Source organism: Dryobates pubescens, chromosome 22, assembly GCF_014839835.1.
Source record: "Dryobates pubescens isolate bDryPub1 chromosome 22, bDryPub1.pri, whole genome shotgun sequence".
In the NCBI taxonomy this organism is placed as follows: Eukaryota; Metazoa; Chordata; class Aves; order Piciformes; family Picidae; genus Dryobates; species Dryobates pubescens.
In genome coordinates, this window is record NC_071633.1 from 5,200,991 (window position 1) to 5,216,073 (window position 15,083).

Here is a 15,083-nt window from a genome sequence, read left to right on the forward strand (position 1 = left end):
CCTTGTAAATCTAGCGAAAAACCTCACCTGCTATTGCAGAGGCTAATGCTCCTCTAACCCAGAGCAAGAGTATCAGGACTCTTAATTAATACAACTAAGAGCACTGGAGTGTGCTCTCGTTGGGATGGATCAGAAGGGACTTTTCTCCTTCAGTACCTGTAAAGCTGAATTGACTCCCCACAGTTTCATGTAACACCCAAAAAATGCAGAAACATGAATTCCCTTGCACTGAAACATTTTAAATGAAAACTTTCAAGCCAGATTTCATCTGCAGCTGCTTGTTCAAATGGAGAGTTTGATTCCTCATGAACTTACCCTGATTTTCAGACTTCAAAAAGCTGTACAGCTTGCCATGCTTCACTCCAGGTGAATCTATCTCCTCGTGTAACAGGAGTCAAACAATGTATGTTCAGGCTGGGGTGGGCAGTTTGTTGGCTGGGTTGTTTTTGGTGCTTTTTTTAGGAGTTACATCTTTGCCTTTTATCATCTGTGATTGTGTTTAACAATTTCTATTTTGTTGTCTATGCTATGTCTACTAAGTTGTCTATGCTATGTGTACTAACCTGAATTGTGCTGTCACAAAAGCCTTGTGTGCCGTGTAAGGCTCAGCTGCAAATCCTGTCAGGTCTCGAAGGAGTTTTGGTCATGGAGAAGAGCCCATACACACATTTCAGCCATAAATCCAAATGTCATTACCCAGCCTACATTAAACATCTTCTAGCAGGCTTTTTACAGGGCCAGTTTGTAATTTCTGGCACTCAGTGATGTTTTGCATTTCATGAGATGTACCAATCAAAGCATTCTTCAGTGTGTGATTTAAGATGTGGATTCTGTAGTATATGCTGCTTTACGATACCTCACTGGTATTTATTTGACTGTTCTCTGTGGAGAACTGGAGGAGAGAAACTGGTGAAACTGCCAACTGGAGTCACAGGTGCAGGCATGGGAGAAGTTCCATTGGTGCTTGGCAAAAACATTTACTTGAGTTTAGGTGGAAAATGCGTGGATCTGGAGGATATACATCAGAGACAGGTACCTAATTTGGCACTTAGGTATCCCTCAACCTGAAACTCCTTTGTAGGCCAAGCTCTAATGTTTCTGGAATAAAGGCAGCAAGCAAAAGCAGTAAGAGCTTGGGGACTCTAATTGTATTTTCTTTCACAACTCAGTGTAAATTCAGATATCTCCAGACAGTTCCAGATGCATTATTTCTGATGTCCCTCACAAGGCTAATTTAATGGCAGCATTAGGCTGTTTCAGGTAGAATGTATGTCAGCAATGCTAAATTGTGAAACTAAATGGCCCTTTGTTTTCTTAAATAACGTGGATATTTTAGGAGATAGAGGAGATTGGTTTGGTTGGTTGCCCTTCACTACTGCTTTTATATAGATCCCTACCCTATAAAGAAAAGGCAGTTGCCAAGATGTATTAAATGATGTCTTTAGTAATGTATTTTCACAAAATGAATCTGAAAAACATTCTTGTGCCCTAACATCTTTATCTGAAATGCATGAAGAGCAGGAACAATCCGTGCTACAGGGCTGGAAAGAATTGTGGCATTGTTTACATCAAACATGAAACTCTTGAGTTTTGAATAGAGTCTCATTGTACTGCAAGTTTTTCAGCTTCCTTATTAAATTCAGACAGAAGCCACTCTACCATTTCTTTTCCTTCCCTTTTATTATTATAAAGCAGGCTACTGACCTATGTCTGTGACTTTTAATTAAACATAGCTGCCTTTTCTTTTTTCCCCCCAATAGGGAAAAAAAAAACCCCAGTGAATTCCCAGGGAATGGTTCCCTCTCAAGAGCTTTTGGGTTTTCTTCCTGTCTCTGTCATTGCAGATGCTGCACAACAAACACGTGATGGTTCGCGTCGGAGGAGGATGGGAGACTTTTGCAGGCTACTTACTGAAGCACGACCCCTGCCGAATGCTGCAGATCTCCCGAGTGGACGGGAAAACTTCTCCAATCCAGAGCAAGTCTCCAACCCTCAGGGACATGAATCCAGACAATTATCTGGTGGTTTCTGCCCATTACAAAACCAAGAAGGAGATTAAGTGAAATAAGCTTCTCATGTGCTCGGGACTCTATATGTACGTAGGTCCAAATTCTTTTTCTCAAGTGTAGTAAATTTAGTTTCTGCTTTAAAATGGATTTTTGGAAGACTTAAGACAGACTGGAAATGGCAACCCATTCTGAAGATCTTTTTGAACTGTAGAACTATTTATTTCTAGTACTGTATCTTTCATAGCAAATTACCCTTGCTAGGCTAATTACTGCAATCAGATAAGAAATAGACATATATATTTTTAGCCAAATTATTACTCTTTAATACCTGAATGTATTCTTAGAGTTACATAAAGGAGCAGATCCTGTTAATGGAAGAAAATACACACTACAATATATTTGTATGAAAATCTTACTGCATTGAAGCCTTGACTGTTAGACTAGGTAAGAAATATATATGCAGGTGGCAAATGAGCCTTTGTGGAAATTATTTGGTAATGCCTCTTGAAATGAAATGAAAATGGAGTATTTTTATGGGTTGCAAGATTTTCTTAGCCAGTAGAATATAAAGGCTTACTGCATGCCAAGCAACTTCCCAAAGGGATTGCTTTAAAAAACATAAAAAGCCCAAGAAAAAGACCCCCCACCCCTTCTACTCTTTCAAGCTGAAGACAATGCTCAGTGCTAGATCCATATGTAGAGCCTTCCTGTTTTTTTACCAACTGCCCAATATAGAAGCAGGGGGAAGTTGAGAGGTTGCCCCTTCCTCTGCCAGACAATAGCAGTAGACTAGTGGGGTGATACACTGCAACCCACAGGGGCAACCATAAAAGATGCTCAGCCCTTTGACCCGAGGAGGAGCTTCAAAAGATGCTAATGCTAGTCCCTCCTGAGTCACAAAACACTGTTCCTGAATCTGAGCTTTTCCTTCCCCTTATTTTCAGCTTTGCTGATCATGCCAAATGTGAAATATTCATTACCCTGTCAGTGAAGTGATTCACCTTCTTGTAAATCATTCACACACCTCTAAAATAGCTAAAGGCGTATGGGGGCTTAGTTCATTATTTTGGCTACTTTTCTATGTTTATATTTGATAATTTATGTGCCTTGTAATGTCCTAGAAAAATCATTTTATAGGAACATTTCACTGACTGTATAAATTTGAGCAGAACTCAGTCCTTTCATTAAAAAGGAAATAAAATTTTTTAGAATACTTAGACACTTGGAAAGTCTTCTTTGCTCTTTGTAATCTGTGTTCCCACACTTCACTGCTACCAACTGGCTGCCTGCAACATACCATACTGCTCACTAACCTAGAAATGAGCTCCAGTGTGATCAGGACAAGCATTCACTTACTACAGACAGAAGATTCACAGAATCACCAAGGTTGGAAGAGACCTCAGAGATCATCAAGTCCAACCTGTCACCCAAGACCTCATGACTAAACCATGGCACCAAGTGCCACGTCCAATCCCCTTTTGAACACCTCCAGAGACGGTGACTCCACCACCTCCCTGGGCAGCCCATTCCAATGGCTAACAACTCTGTGAAGAACTTTCTCCTCACCTTGAGCCTAAACTTCTCCTGGTGCAGCTTGAGACTGTGTCCTCTTGTTCTGGTGGTGGTTGCCTGGGAGAAGAGACCAACCTCCACCTGGCTACAACCTCCCTTCAGGTAGTTGTAGACAGCAAGAAGGTCTCCCCTGAGCCTCCTTTTCTCCAGGCTAAACAATCCCAGCTTCCTCAGCCTCTCCTTGTAGGGCTGTGCTTGAGGCCTCCTGGGTTTTATTAAAAAATAATTTTAGTTTGGAGAGAAAAGAAAAAGAAATAAATCCAAAGCATTCCTGAATTATTTTTTTTTAAGTCCCAGCTGGTATTTTTTAGTATTTTTTGCAAGTTGGGTTTTACATCATGTCATAGAATGATAGAATGGCTTAAGGTTGGAAGGGACCTCAGAGATCATCTACCCCAATCCCCCCGGCCATGGGCAGGGTCACCTCTCAACTAGACTCAGCTGCTCAAGGCCTCAACCAATATGGCATTGAACACCCCCAGGGAGCAGGCATGCACAACCTCCCTGGGCAGCCTATTCCAGACTCTCACCACCCTCATACTGAAGAACTTCTTCCTAAGATCCAGTCTAACCCTGCTCTCCCTCAGCTTCAAATCATTCCCCCTTGTCTTGTCTCTAGACACCCTCATGAAAAGTCCCTCTGCAGCCTTCATATAGGATCCCTTCAGGTATTGGAAGGCAGCTCTAAGGTCACCCCGTGGTCTTCTCCAGGCTGAACATCCCCAGTTCCCTTAGCCTATTCTCACAGCAGAGGTGCTCCAGCCCTTGGAGCATCTTTGTGGCCCTCCTCTGGACTCGCTCTGTGTCCTTCTTACGATGGGGACACCAGAACTTACATCCTTATGATCCATTCCTGTGGCTTTTAAAATTAACATCAAAGTATCCACTGGCTAGGCAAGGCCAGATTTTCTGTCATGTTTCCACACCTGGTTGAAATGAGCACATTGCATCTGAACTGTCCTACCTCACCATCTAGAAATCCCCACTACGTACACTCAGCTCATAGTTCCTGGGTGCAGTGCAAGATTCCAAATGTGGTTTTAGAGAGAGAAAGTGCTGCCTTTTATTTGTATTTTGAGACAGTTTCTAGGAAGATTAAACACTTACTGAAGCAGCAAATCCTTTGAAAAGCCATAGGAAGACCTAGTTCTCACTGAAGCAGCATCTGTAGCCCTTATGGGAGCGGAGAACAGACCACAAGCAACATCACTTCTTAAAAAGCAACATAGCTATAAATAAATAAATAAAGTAAACAATGATCTCAATAGATGCACTGAGAGATCTGTTTCCAAATAAACAAAGAAGGAAAACAACAAATCAAAACACTTGTGAAGGTGTCAGATGCCCATGTTGACATAATAATTACTTTTAAAACCACAAATAGCTGTATCTCCCTCACCCAAGAATCAGTTTACATTGCTAGGAAGGCTGTTGTTTAAGATATTTGCATGTTAAGAAATCAATGGCATGTTAAGAAACAAAAAGCATATAAAGATGAAAAAAATGGTATTCTTAGGCTTACTTTAATATTGAACTACAAAAAATAATCCCAGTAAAACATATGTCCAGAGAAGGGCAACAAAGCTCGGGAGGAGTTTGGAGAACAGCCCTATGAGGAGAGGCTGAGGGAGCTGGGGTTGCTTAGCCTGAAGGAGGCTCAGAGGAGACCTTCTTGCTCTCTACAGCTACCTGAAGGGAGGTTGTAGCCAGGTGGGGGTTGGTCTCTTCTCCTAGGCAACCAGCATCAGAACAAGAGGACACAGTCTCAAGCTGCACCAGGGGAGGTTTAGGCTGGACGTGAGGAAGAGGTTCTTCACAGAAAGAGAGACTGGCCATGGGAATGTGCTGCCCAGGGAGGTGGTGGAGTCACCATCACTGGGGGTGTTTAAGAAGAGACTGGATGAGGCACCTGGTGCCATGGTTTAGTTGATTAGATGGTGTTGGATGATAGGTTGGACTTGATGATCTCAAAGGTCTTTTCCAAGCTATTCTAAATCCAAAATTCAGCATGAACTGCTTTATGTGCTTGGACTGCAGCAACCCAAACAGTCTTTTTTGATTTAATATACTCAGACATCTTCTAAGCCCCCATTTCCTGACTTAAAACTTCAGCTTGGCCAGTTTGAGAATGCAGGACCTGTAAAGGACTTTTTAAAGCGTTGCCACTACCACCTAATCTCTGTAAAAGGCTTGCAGCTGGGATTAGCTGAATTTGAAGCACCTGGTGTGGGTGTGGGCAGCAGAGGAGGAAATTGAAGTAGAAGCATCAATTAAGCATTAAAGAAAGGGGCATAGCAAGCTAAGAGGCCCTAGAGGAAGGAGCTGGGAGAATGTTGCTCAGAAGGTAAGCATTGCTGGTTTGATCTGTGCTATTTGCTCCATGTACTGTGCCCTGTTGTTATGCGGGAGTGGGGAGAGGTCTGTTGGGAGCTGAAGGTTTCATTTGTAAAGCTAAAGCTGATCTGCAGGCTCTTGTTGGAAGAGGTGTGGCTGTTGTTGCAGTGAGGAGGGCAAAACAAGCTTCATGGAAGAAGTATCTGGAGAGGAAAAACTGTTGTTTCTGATGATACTTAAAGTTCCTGTGCCAGAATTGATGGTGTTAAGGTATCTGGTGTAGGTTTCCAGAAGTCTTAACTGAATGGTGAAGTACCGACAGGGAGGATGTGCAGCTCTTCTCTGGTCCCAAGTGAGGAGGGGTCTGCTGAGAGTGTGGAGGGAGGGGGTGATATACTGAGATGTTGAAATAACCTTGATGGATGATTGTGAGGGAGAGTGCCATGGAATGGTTTTAGCTGGCTCTGCTGCTGTGTAACTCAGCTGAATGTGAGTGTTGAGGAGGCTGAAGGTCATAAAAATTGAACTGTTGCACAGCATCCCAGAATGTTAGGGCCTGGGAAGGACCTCGAAAGAGCATCGAGTCCAACCCCTCTGCCAGAGCAGGCTCACTTAGAGTAGGTCACACAGGAACGCGTCCAGGTGGGTTTCAAAGTCTCTTCTTGAAGTCATTATTGGGTGATAGGAGAAACCCCATGAGACCTCCTGCTGGCTCTGGGTATGTGTCTGTGCTAAAACTGAAGATGGCTAAATGACTCAAGAATACTTTAAAAACTCTTAATATTGTATAATGTCAAATAAACGTCACCAGCCTGGAAGCAATTCAGAAACAGTTTGGAAAGGGAACTGTAACATCTGGTACTGCTCATTACAGGAGGTACCTTCTGGCATCTTGCTCTTCACACCTGGAGTCTTTTTCTTCCAAGCAGGTTTATTTGCATAACTGATTGAGGATAGGGAGGGGTTTCCATATTTCTATTGCAGTGATAATTGCTCTTTCCTTTGTGTTGCCACCTTTTTTTCTAACAGCATCATAGTGATGGATGCATAAAGGCTATGGAAACTAGTTCAGGGGCTGCTGATGGGGATGAGGGAAATAGGGATGCATCAAGATATGCGTGGGAAGGTACAGCAAGTTTCTTATCACTTGGAATGAATTCAGTGTTGAGTCTTAAGTGTGCATTTTAGATCAGGGAGATGAGCTGTTTGCCACCCCACAGTGTTACAGAAGCATCTCCTTGAGGTGCTTCCAAGGGTTTGGTTCTTTTGGGGCTTAATGTTTTGTTCTGCTTTGCTGGCTGCTGATAGGCAGCACCTGACAGGGCAGGAGGTAGAGTGCTTTTTCTTGGCTTTGAGTCTCCTGCTGTCTTGGCCTGTGGTATGTCAGGAATCTAAAATAAGGTGAAACAGACACAGGCTATCACGTGAACATTTATGGGGCTGGAGAGGTTTTTCCATCCTCGTCTGGCTGTTGGCACCACTTGTGCCTGATGAGCTGTGGCCCAACAATTTAGTCTGTCACTGTGCCAAATCCACAGGCTGAAGTCATGTGTTTTCCTAAGGGCTCTTGGTGGTGCTCCCCACACTTGTGGAGATGCAGCTTCTGCATCCTCCCAAACCTCAGGGAGCTCTGTCCCAAACACACTCTCCCTGTCATGATTTGTGTATTTTAACAAGGTGCAGTAGCAGATGGCTTCATTTGCTGTTTCTGCAAGAGAGACCATGCTGGTGCAGTCACTGCAAGTCAACCCTTGCATTTCATGTTTTGAGCACTGGGCTCTGTCTGCTGGGTTTTTCAAGTGGTCTGCAAGGGGATGCTTTCAGAAGGTGAAGAAGAGGTACAGTTGTTCTGCTGTAAAGCAAACAAGATGTCAGCTGTTGAGATATTCTACATGAAGGAGTATGTTTTAACAGCCTCTGGGGGGAGGCAACTATCTAGAACTGGGGAAACAAGGGCAAAGTTCCTACTGGATTTCATGTTTCCTTGGTGTAGCTCTAAGTGGTAAGAGGGGAGGTGTTGATTTCTACAGAGAGCAGCTTGAATCTACATAGCTCTGAGCATTAGTGTTTCCACTTCAGGTAGTTCTCAGTTGTGTACTACCCAACTGCAGCATTTTCTGCTTCCATTCTCAACAGAAATCCGTGTTCTCAAAAAACTTAAAGCCACTTCTGGTTGGTTTTATTGACCCAGATTGAGCCCAGGCTGGCCATCTGGGCAGTTGGATGGCTATGGTATTGAAACCTCTTTTTAAAAGTAGCTTTATCCATCAGAGGTTTGTAGCATTGACCTACACAGTCCCAAATGCTCTGACGTGTTTTCTAGCTGTAGGAATAAATTTGACTTTCAAAACAAGGACTAGTGGGAAGCACAGATGTATCTGGCTTTCCCTTAAAGAATGTAGAGAGGAGTTTTCTTCCATGGTACTGCTGCACTGCAGCAATTATGCCTTAAATACAAGGTCCACTTATCTGAGGAGTTCCAGACCTTTACTCCCACTTTCCTGAAATGCTGCCAGCCAGAAGCAAGCCAGCTGTTTTAGCAGGGCAGGTGCTCAGCCAGGGTGGCAATCTTACTGGCATGCACAGCACCTCTACTGGTCACAGCACCTAGAGCAGAACTAATCTTAGGCTGCCTAGCAAGGATAAGCAGCACAGTTGCTTCCCACTGGAAACTCCTCTGATCTTGACAGTGCTGGACCATCAGTGGGTGATACAGGAACTCTGATTTGCTTCATTAGGGTATTTCAGTGGCTTTTAATGGAAGCCTTCATGAGATTAATCCAGGCACACACTTCTGGTGGGTCCAGGTAGTCATAACAGCAGGGCTTTGGATGAAAGGAGACTGATGTTTGTTTCTTCCCCTAATGGTTTTGGGGGAGCAGTAAGACACAAAGAATGTATCAAGTTTGAAACATCCCAAGTGACCCACCAAATGTTAAGTGCTGCCTAAGCAGCTTTGTAGGACACCCACCCTGACTGATGCTAGATTGACATTCACATTTCAAATTAATGTTTAGTATATTTTATTATAATTTAATGCATTAGACTTAAAAAAATCACTATGCCCAGTTAATACAGTGAAGAGAGCAACCAGCAATCAAAGGAAGCAGAAGGTATTCATCTGCCAAGGACACAGCTTCCTAGACCAAAGGCCGTTACATTAACATTGAAAAGTCTTCCTTCTCAAGTCAGTTCTGAAGGCTAAGCCAGGAAACTCATTGTGTCAGGTCTGCAATCCTAAATCAGCATGAGACATTACTGGGAGAGGTAAAAGAAGAAGTATTTAGTTCAAGGCAGGGGGAAAAAGCCTCTGTAGCCTAAACTAGGTCAGAAATGGGGCCAGTAAGATACCAAGGCCAAGCGAAATGGTCTCTGGGGAAAAATAGAGCTGGGATCTTAGTGTTGATCATGCTGTAACAAGCTTCCCTCTACCAAAGCAGAGGCTTGAGGTAACTAGTTTGCCACTAGTTAACACCACAGTTTAGGTAGCCCTAAATAATCAATGGCAGCTTCACATTTGGGAAAGGGATTACAGACATTGCTGAACAGAGAACAAAAGCGACAGAGCTTTGGCCATTTAGCAAACCTTGCTGTGCTGCAACACACCCACCTCCCTCCACAGCACGGAATCTTCAGGCAGTAAAACCATCCAAGAGATGATGTAAGAAGTCTTTTGCAGCCCGTTTCCTAGAATCCTGAGAAGTGCAGCACTGCCCTCTTGTGGTAACAAAGGCCAACAACTAACAGCATTCATTCCACGTTGAACTTCCAGTACATAAATACAGACGCCAAAGAAATCCGGATCAGAAAACGAGACCAAGTCTCAGACTCCTAATAAAACAGCTTTCTTGCTAGAAGGATGACAGGGTTTACAAAGGTTTCTAGTTTTTAACTAGTGTCACAAAATGCTTCCATTTGTAAGGACCTGCTATGACTCTGATGTCTTGTTTGTAAAAGGCACTAAGTCCCTAAGCAGTTCAAAGGTCACTAGGGAGCTGAAGAGAGATGCTGTCACCCACATAGGCAAATATATATATACATTTGTGAACAACTTTCCACATGAGGGCTTAGAGAAACTTTTAGACCAGTCATACCCAAACAGACATCAACTGACCAGACAGCACACACATCCTGACTGACTACAGCTAAGGAGGTCATTTCCAAGGGAGAAAACCACCTCGCTCCCTTGACAGGGAAGTAGTAAAACATGCACATAAACAAACAAATTGGCCAAAACTGAATTGTTCAGAGTTAGATCTTAAGTTTCTTGGTGTATACGTCCACATCTCCCACAATGGCAAAGTACTGCTGTGTGTTCAGATGCAAACAGCAAAAGCCACATAATGAGTAAGTGCCACTTGGCTGCAGACACTGGCAAGTCACTGGCAGTAAACATCAATCTTCTCTTCTGAATTCTTCCTTCTTTATCCAACCTGCCACTGAAGACAAGAACAACAAAACACATCACAGGGTTATATAAAGAGATGGGAGAAAGGGAAAAAAAGTCCAAACAAAAAAAACCCTCCCTCCTTGAACACCACAAGGTTGTCTAAAGACAATAAATTCCCCATTCTAATACCTTTTATAGCCAAGAAGTGAGGGACAAGCAGCCCACCAGGGGTTAAGTTATACCAGCTCCTGCCCCCTGAGTCATCTTCAGCAATTAAAGGTAAGAGATAAAGGCTGTGCAAAGGTGCACCTATTGCCTTGGAGAAAGTCTAACTCTTAAGTCTCTGCCTGACCTTCTTGGACAAAGTTTACATTAGGAAAGTAGTAGTAGCAGCAGTAAAGTTCATCAGTATCTATGACAGCACTGTATGGCTCTTTTGTAGAGCCAGAGATGAAACCCAAAGCCATTAGCCTGCTTAGCTTGAGTATTTTCTATGAAGTCTGAGGGAAGAGAGGCAATCTCAACCTGTTCTGAAAAAGGACACCAAGTGCAGGTCAACCCAGGGAAGTCTCTAATGTTCAGAGTGCTATAAAACTGATGCATCATAGGTGAAGGCCAAAAAAAAAGGTCCCAGTTCTGTGCCATTCTTGCTGTCTTTGCATCCCAGAAATGAGAACACTGTGTAATAAGGCCAGTGCTTCCATTTCTGTTTTCCTTCCCCTTGGTTTTTCCCTGAGTTACTCAGTCTTGCAGATGACAACAAAACAGGGTTTTCTCAGTGAACAGGTGGACAGTTGCATGATGTTTCCTCTTTAAACTTACTCTCAGTCCTCCTTCTCCTCCAGGACCTGCAGCTGCCATTCTTTTCTCTATTTCTTCCTGTTTCTTTTTCTTTTGCTCTACAGAGTAGGCGTTCTTAATGCCTCGAGAGGAAGCCTGGGAGAAAACATATTTGTGTAAGACAAGCTAGGGTTTCTTGGGGTGGAAACCAAACTGCCAGTCCTGGCAGCACTGTTTTGTGAACTCTAGTTTGTGTGAAAAGACTAAAACATGAAGTAACGCCACTGTAACATCAATGCAGAGCTGTCAGAGTAACTCTTCACTGTGAGGGTGGTGAGACTCTGGCACAGGTGGTGCAGGGAAGCTGAAGATGCCTCTTCCCTGGAAGTGTTCAAGGACAGGGTGGAAGGGGTTTTGAGTAACCTGGCCTAGTGGAAGGTGCCAGGAGGTTGGAACTAGGTGATCTTTAAGGTCCCTTCCAAACCACACCATTCTATGATTCTTCCCTGGTCCCCCAGCTATGTGACAGTGCTTTTGTTTCACATAATTTACATACAGGTGGATATTTAATGTAATTATGTGTACCTGCTTTGCATCCTAAGATGCAGAACCAGAACCTCCCTTCCCAGAATTCCCATGATTTTTTAGCTTGCGTTTTTTCCCCCTAGTGTCAGGTCCTACCCTTGCCTTTGCAAACAGAATTAACTGGGAAGAGATGATTCAGGCAGACAGACCATCCAAGAACTTTAGGTGATTCATCTTCTGTTCACTTCTTCCACCACTTTTTATTAGGCAGCTACCCAGATAGGATCCAGATGATGAAAATTATAATGACAGCTTCTATTCTAACACTCAATAAACAGATAAGGTCACAAGCTCTGTACAGCTACTACAGAAATCGATGGGAACTTTCCATGCAGGCGAGAAAGCAAAGGTTGTGTTAGTGCTAGCCCGGGCTGTGAACCACTCAGCTTCTAAACCGTGATCTGTGAGAAATGATCTCTGTGATGGTCTGCCTTCAGGCTTCTAAGTGCTAATCTTACCAATAAGGACTAACTTACTTCAACTCTGTGCTGTCTAGTATTAGGTAACTGGCCTTCCAAGGGAGTTAGGTACCCCAGACTCTCTGTGGAGCGCCCCAAAACAACCCTTCACATGTCACAAACAGCAGGCAGAAGCAAACACTAAGCAGAGCAGGACGTCTGATCTACTCCCTTGTCCTCTGAGGGGAAACTGAATCGGACTGTTTGCAAGACATCTCCCATTACTCAACATTCAGAAGTTAAAATGCCCTCAAAGACAGTCTTGAAAAGCCCTTGTAGATGTTTTATCCCCACCAAACCAAACAAAAGATAAGACAGTGATAGTTCCAGTCTTCTTTGGCAAATTAATGGCTACCACAAAACTTCAAAACCCCATCCCTAACCCAATTTACTTCATTTCTCCTTTCTCCCAGGAAAGATCTTAGCCATTTAAAATCTCAATGGAGGTGTTCCCCTCCACACACTTCTCAAAAGCATACTTCCTACAGTTACACCTCAATGCTTTTCAACTTCATACTACATGTGGATTGCTTTTAGGATGGAGCCTGACATAAAATCAAGAGGTTTTAAGGACTCTGAAGCATCACTCAACTGTTGCTCCAATTATTCCCCAAACTCTTACACCCAGGTCAACATGGTCCTCGTCAATACTAGCCAATTTTTAATTCAAGCCTTCTTGAGAGGTATGGAAAGGAAGAAATAGATTTGCTAGCTCTGCACTCTGCTAGAGTGTTTCTATCCTACCCTTCTACATTTAAGGATACTGAAGCAGTTAAGCTTAGCAAGCTTAAAGGTAGAATAAACTAAGACTTCTGTTGGAATTGGAGCTGAGAAACATTCTCAGGTGTTGCTGTGTTGATAAACTGAACTTGCAAGTGCCCATTAACTTGCATTTGTAAGAGCAGGAAGAGCGCAGTACCACTTGGACTTGCCGCCATGACCATTGTGTGCCAACTCTGTTTTGAAATATTCCTCCCTCGGTTGTTTGCAAGTCTTATAACGAAAACAAAACAATGCTGAACTTGTTCTTCCAGTTCTTAAGTTGCCTCTTTTTTTTTTAAGCTGCTGCAAAACTTCTCCCATCCAAACAATCTCAGTGATCTTGCAATGGTCTTTGAGTACCTACTGAGCTGGAATGTTCTAACTGTAAATATACATAAACAATGGTATAAAAGAACAATACATGGAAACATGTCACTGTAATTCCTACAATCCAGGCAGGCACTACATCCAGTGTTCCCAGAGAAACCCTTGCTGTCTTCCCCATAAACCATTTACTTAACTATACTTTGAATAAATAGAACATTATCAGACATTACCTCCATCTGCCTCTTTTCAGCAGCTTCTGCTAGCTGTCTTCTTTTTATTTCCTAAATAAAAAGTGAAAGACAAGCAAATTTTATTCCAATACAGGCTGCACATACTTTTAGGAGTCTTAATTTTTCAGTATGACTCAAATCTGTAATGCAAACTGCCACAAAAATGCCAAGCTAATTAGCATCCTTTTCCCCTGCTCTGCCAGTCTGCAAGAACAAAGTTGGTTTAGTGACTAATATGCTAGAAGAGTAGCTGCTGAGATCTCCACTCAAACCCCACCACAAATGTGTATTCAGCCATTTCCATCACACCTTCATCCCAAAAAAACTCACACTGGAATTGGAAGACTTCCAGTGTGTGAAATGTCCTTTGGGATTTTGACCGGGGGGGGGGGGGGGGGGGGGGGGGTAAGCCCACTCTTCCAGGCTCAAAGGGCTCCTTCTTCCCAACAAAACTCTGAGGTGATGGATACACAGGCATGGAGAAGGGTTCCTATCCCTTCAGGAGAAACGCTATCCTAGGGAGGTTACTCAGAAGTGAGCATCTCTGTGCAGTGGAGAGAAAAGAGGCAGGTTTTCCCGTTTCGGGTCAAAATGAAAGTCCTCTTGCCCTTGACAGCGCGAAGCTCCTCGCCGTGAGATCCCCGGTCTCCACACGCGTACCCACGAGTGAGAGGTGGGGCGGCTGCGGGGTGCCAGGCCCCGGGGTGTGGAGCGCCTGGGGCAGTCTCGTCCCGGGCGCTCTCCGCTCCAGAGCCCAGGCTGCCAGGGGCCGGGTCTCCTCCGCACTGCCACTGTTGTCTCGGGCACCCGTTCTAGGGCACTGCGGCAGCCGTGAGGCCTCTCGCCGCGGGCTGCCGCGGGGCCTCGGCAGCCGCGCAGGCAGGCCCCGGCCCCGCGGCTCGGCCGCCGTTTTCCGGAAGGCGGCCCCGTTCCCCACCCTACCCCGCCCCGGCGGGGAGGGCTCCCTGCGCTCGTCCCCCCGTCCCGAGGCTGCTGCGCGTCACTGCCCGCTGCTTACAAACAACCGAGCGGAAGGAAGGAGGAAGGGAAACCGGCCCGGGGACTGTCGCGGCTCCGCACTCACCGGGTCGGGCGTCTCCACCACATCCTTGACGGCGCCCCCCATGCAGGGCAGGCACAGCCCCATGGTGGGACCCACCGCCGGCGACGGCCCCCGACCGGCGGCGAGGAGGCGGCGGCGGTCCCGGCCCCGGCCCCGCCCGCGGCCTCCGCCCGGCGGCGCGCTCCGGCAGGGCCCGCCCCGTCATGGGGCTGGCGGCAGCGGCCCGACGCGCGGCCGGGGGCGGGCATGGCCGGCCCGGGCCCGCCGCGGCGCTGGAGGCCCGCGGGGGAGCAGGCTGTGGCGGCTCCGCGATGGCTCTGCCCTCCACCCCCGGGAGTTAAACTAAGTGACATTCACCACGCGAGGGACAACAGTTAATTAATTTCCCGCTCGGCCGGCGGAGCTGCCGCGGGCAGGCAGAGCCTGCTGGAAGCGCTTCCTCGGCCGCCAGCATTGCCCTTCCCGGGCTGCCGCTGCCGCCCGCTGGTGCTCAGCTGCCGGCGGGCCCAGGGCGGGCTCGGCTGCAGATGGCAGGGGAGCATCGTTCGGCCCTTTTATTCGCTTGGAAATGGT

General features: G+C 45.4%; 2 protein-coding genes across 3 annotated transcripts in view; one reads left to right on the plus strand and one right to left on the minus strand.

The window, feature by feature from the left end:
- The window catches only part of GAS2 (growth arrest specific 2), an 83,082-nt gene extending 79,902 nt beyond the window's left edge, over positions 1-3,180 (plus strand). For both annotated transcript variants that reach the window (XM_054171663.1, XM_054171662.1), the window contains exon 8: positions 1,845-3,180. In XM_054171663.1, the coding sequence (XP_054027638.1) occupies positions 1,845-2,063 (219 nt within the window). In that variant the 3' untranslated portion in view covers positions 2,064-3,180. The remainder of the gene's footprint in view (positions 1-1,844) is intronic.
- Positions 3,181-8,932: 5,752 nt separating this feature from the next.
- SVIP (small VCP interacting protein) lies at positions 8,933-14,660 on the minus strand. The gene is made up of 4 exons (XM_054171664.1): positions 14,532-14,660; positions 13,448-13,498; positions 11,128-11,241; positions 8,933-10,354 (listed from the first exon to the last, which is right to left on the minus strand). The coding sequence occupies exons 1-4, from the start codon at positions 14,592-14,594 to the stop codon at positions 10,340-10,342; spliced, it is 243 nt and encodes an 80-aa protein (XP_054027639.1). The 5' UTR covers positions 14,595-14,660; the 3' UTR covers positions 8,933-10,339.
- Between the last annotated feature and the right edge of the window lie 423 nt (positions 14,661-15,083).

What these genes read in the sequence shown, in the direction of transcription:
- SVIP (XM_054171664.1), bottom strand. Translation starts at nt 14,594, where the DNA reads ATGGGGCTGTGCCTGCCCTGCATGGGGGGCGCCGTCAAGGATGTGGTG. An exon ending in TGGTGGAGACGCCCGACCCG is followed by an intron (nt 13,499 to 14,531) that starts GTGAGTGCGGAG and finishes CTTTTTATTTAG; the next exon opens with GAAATAAAAAGAAGACAGCT. An exon ending in CTGAAAAGAGGCAGATGGAG is followed by an intron (nt 11,242 to 13,447) that starts GTAATGTCTGAT and finishes GTTTTCTCCCAG; the next exon opens with GCTTCCTCTCGAGGCATTAA.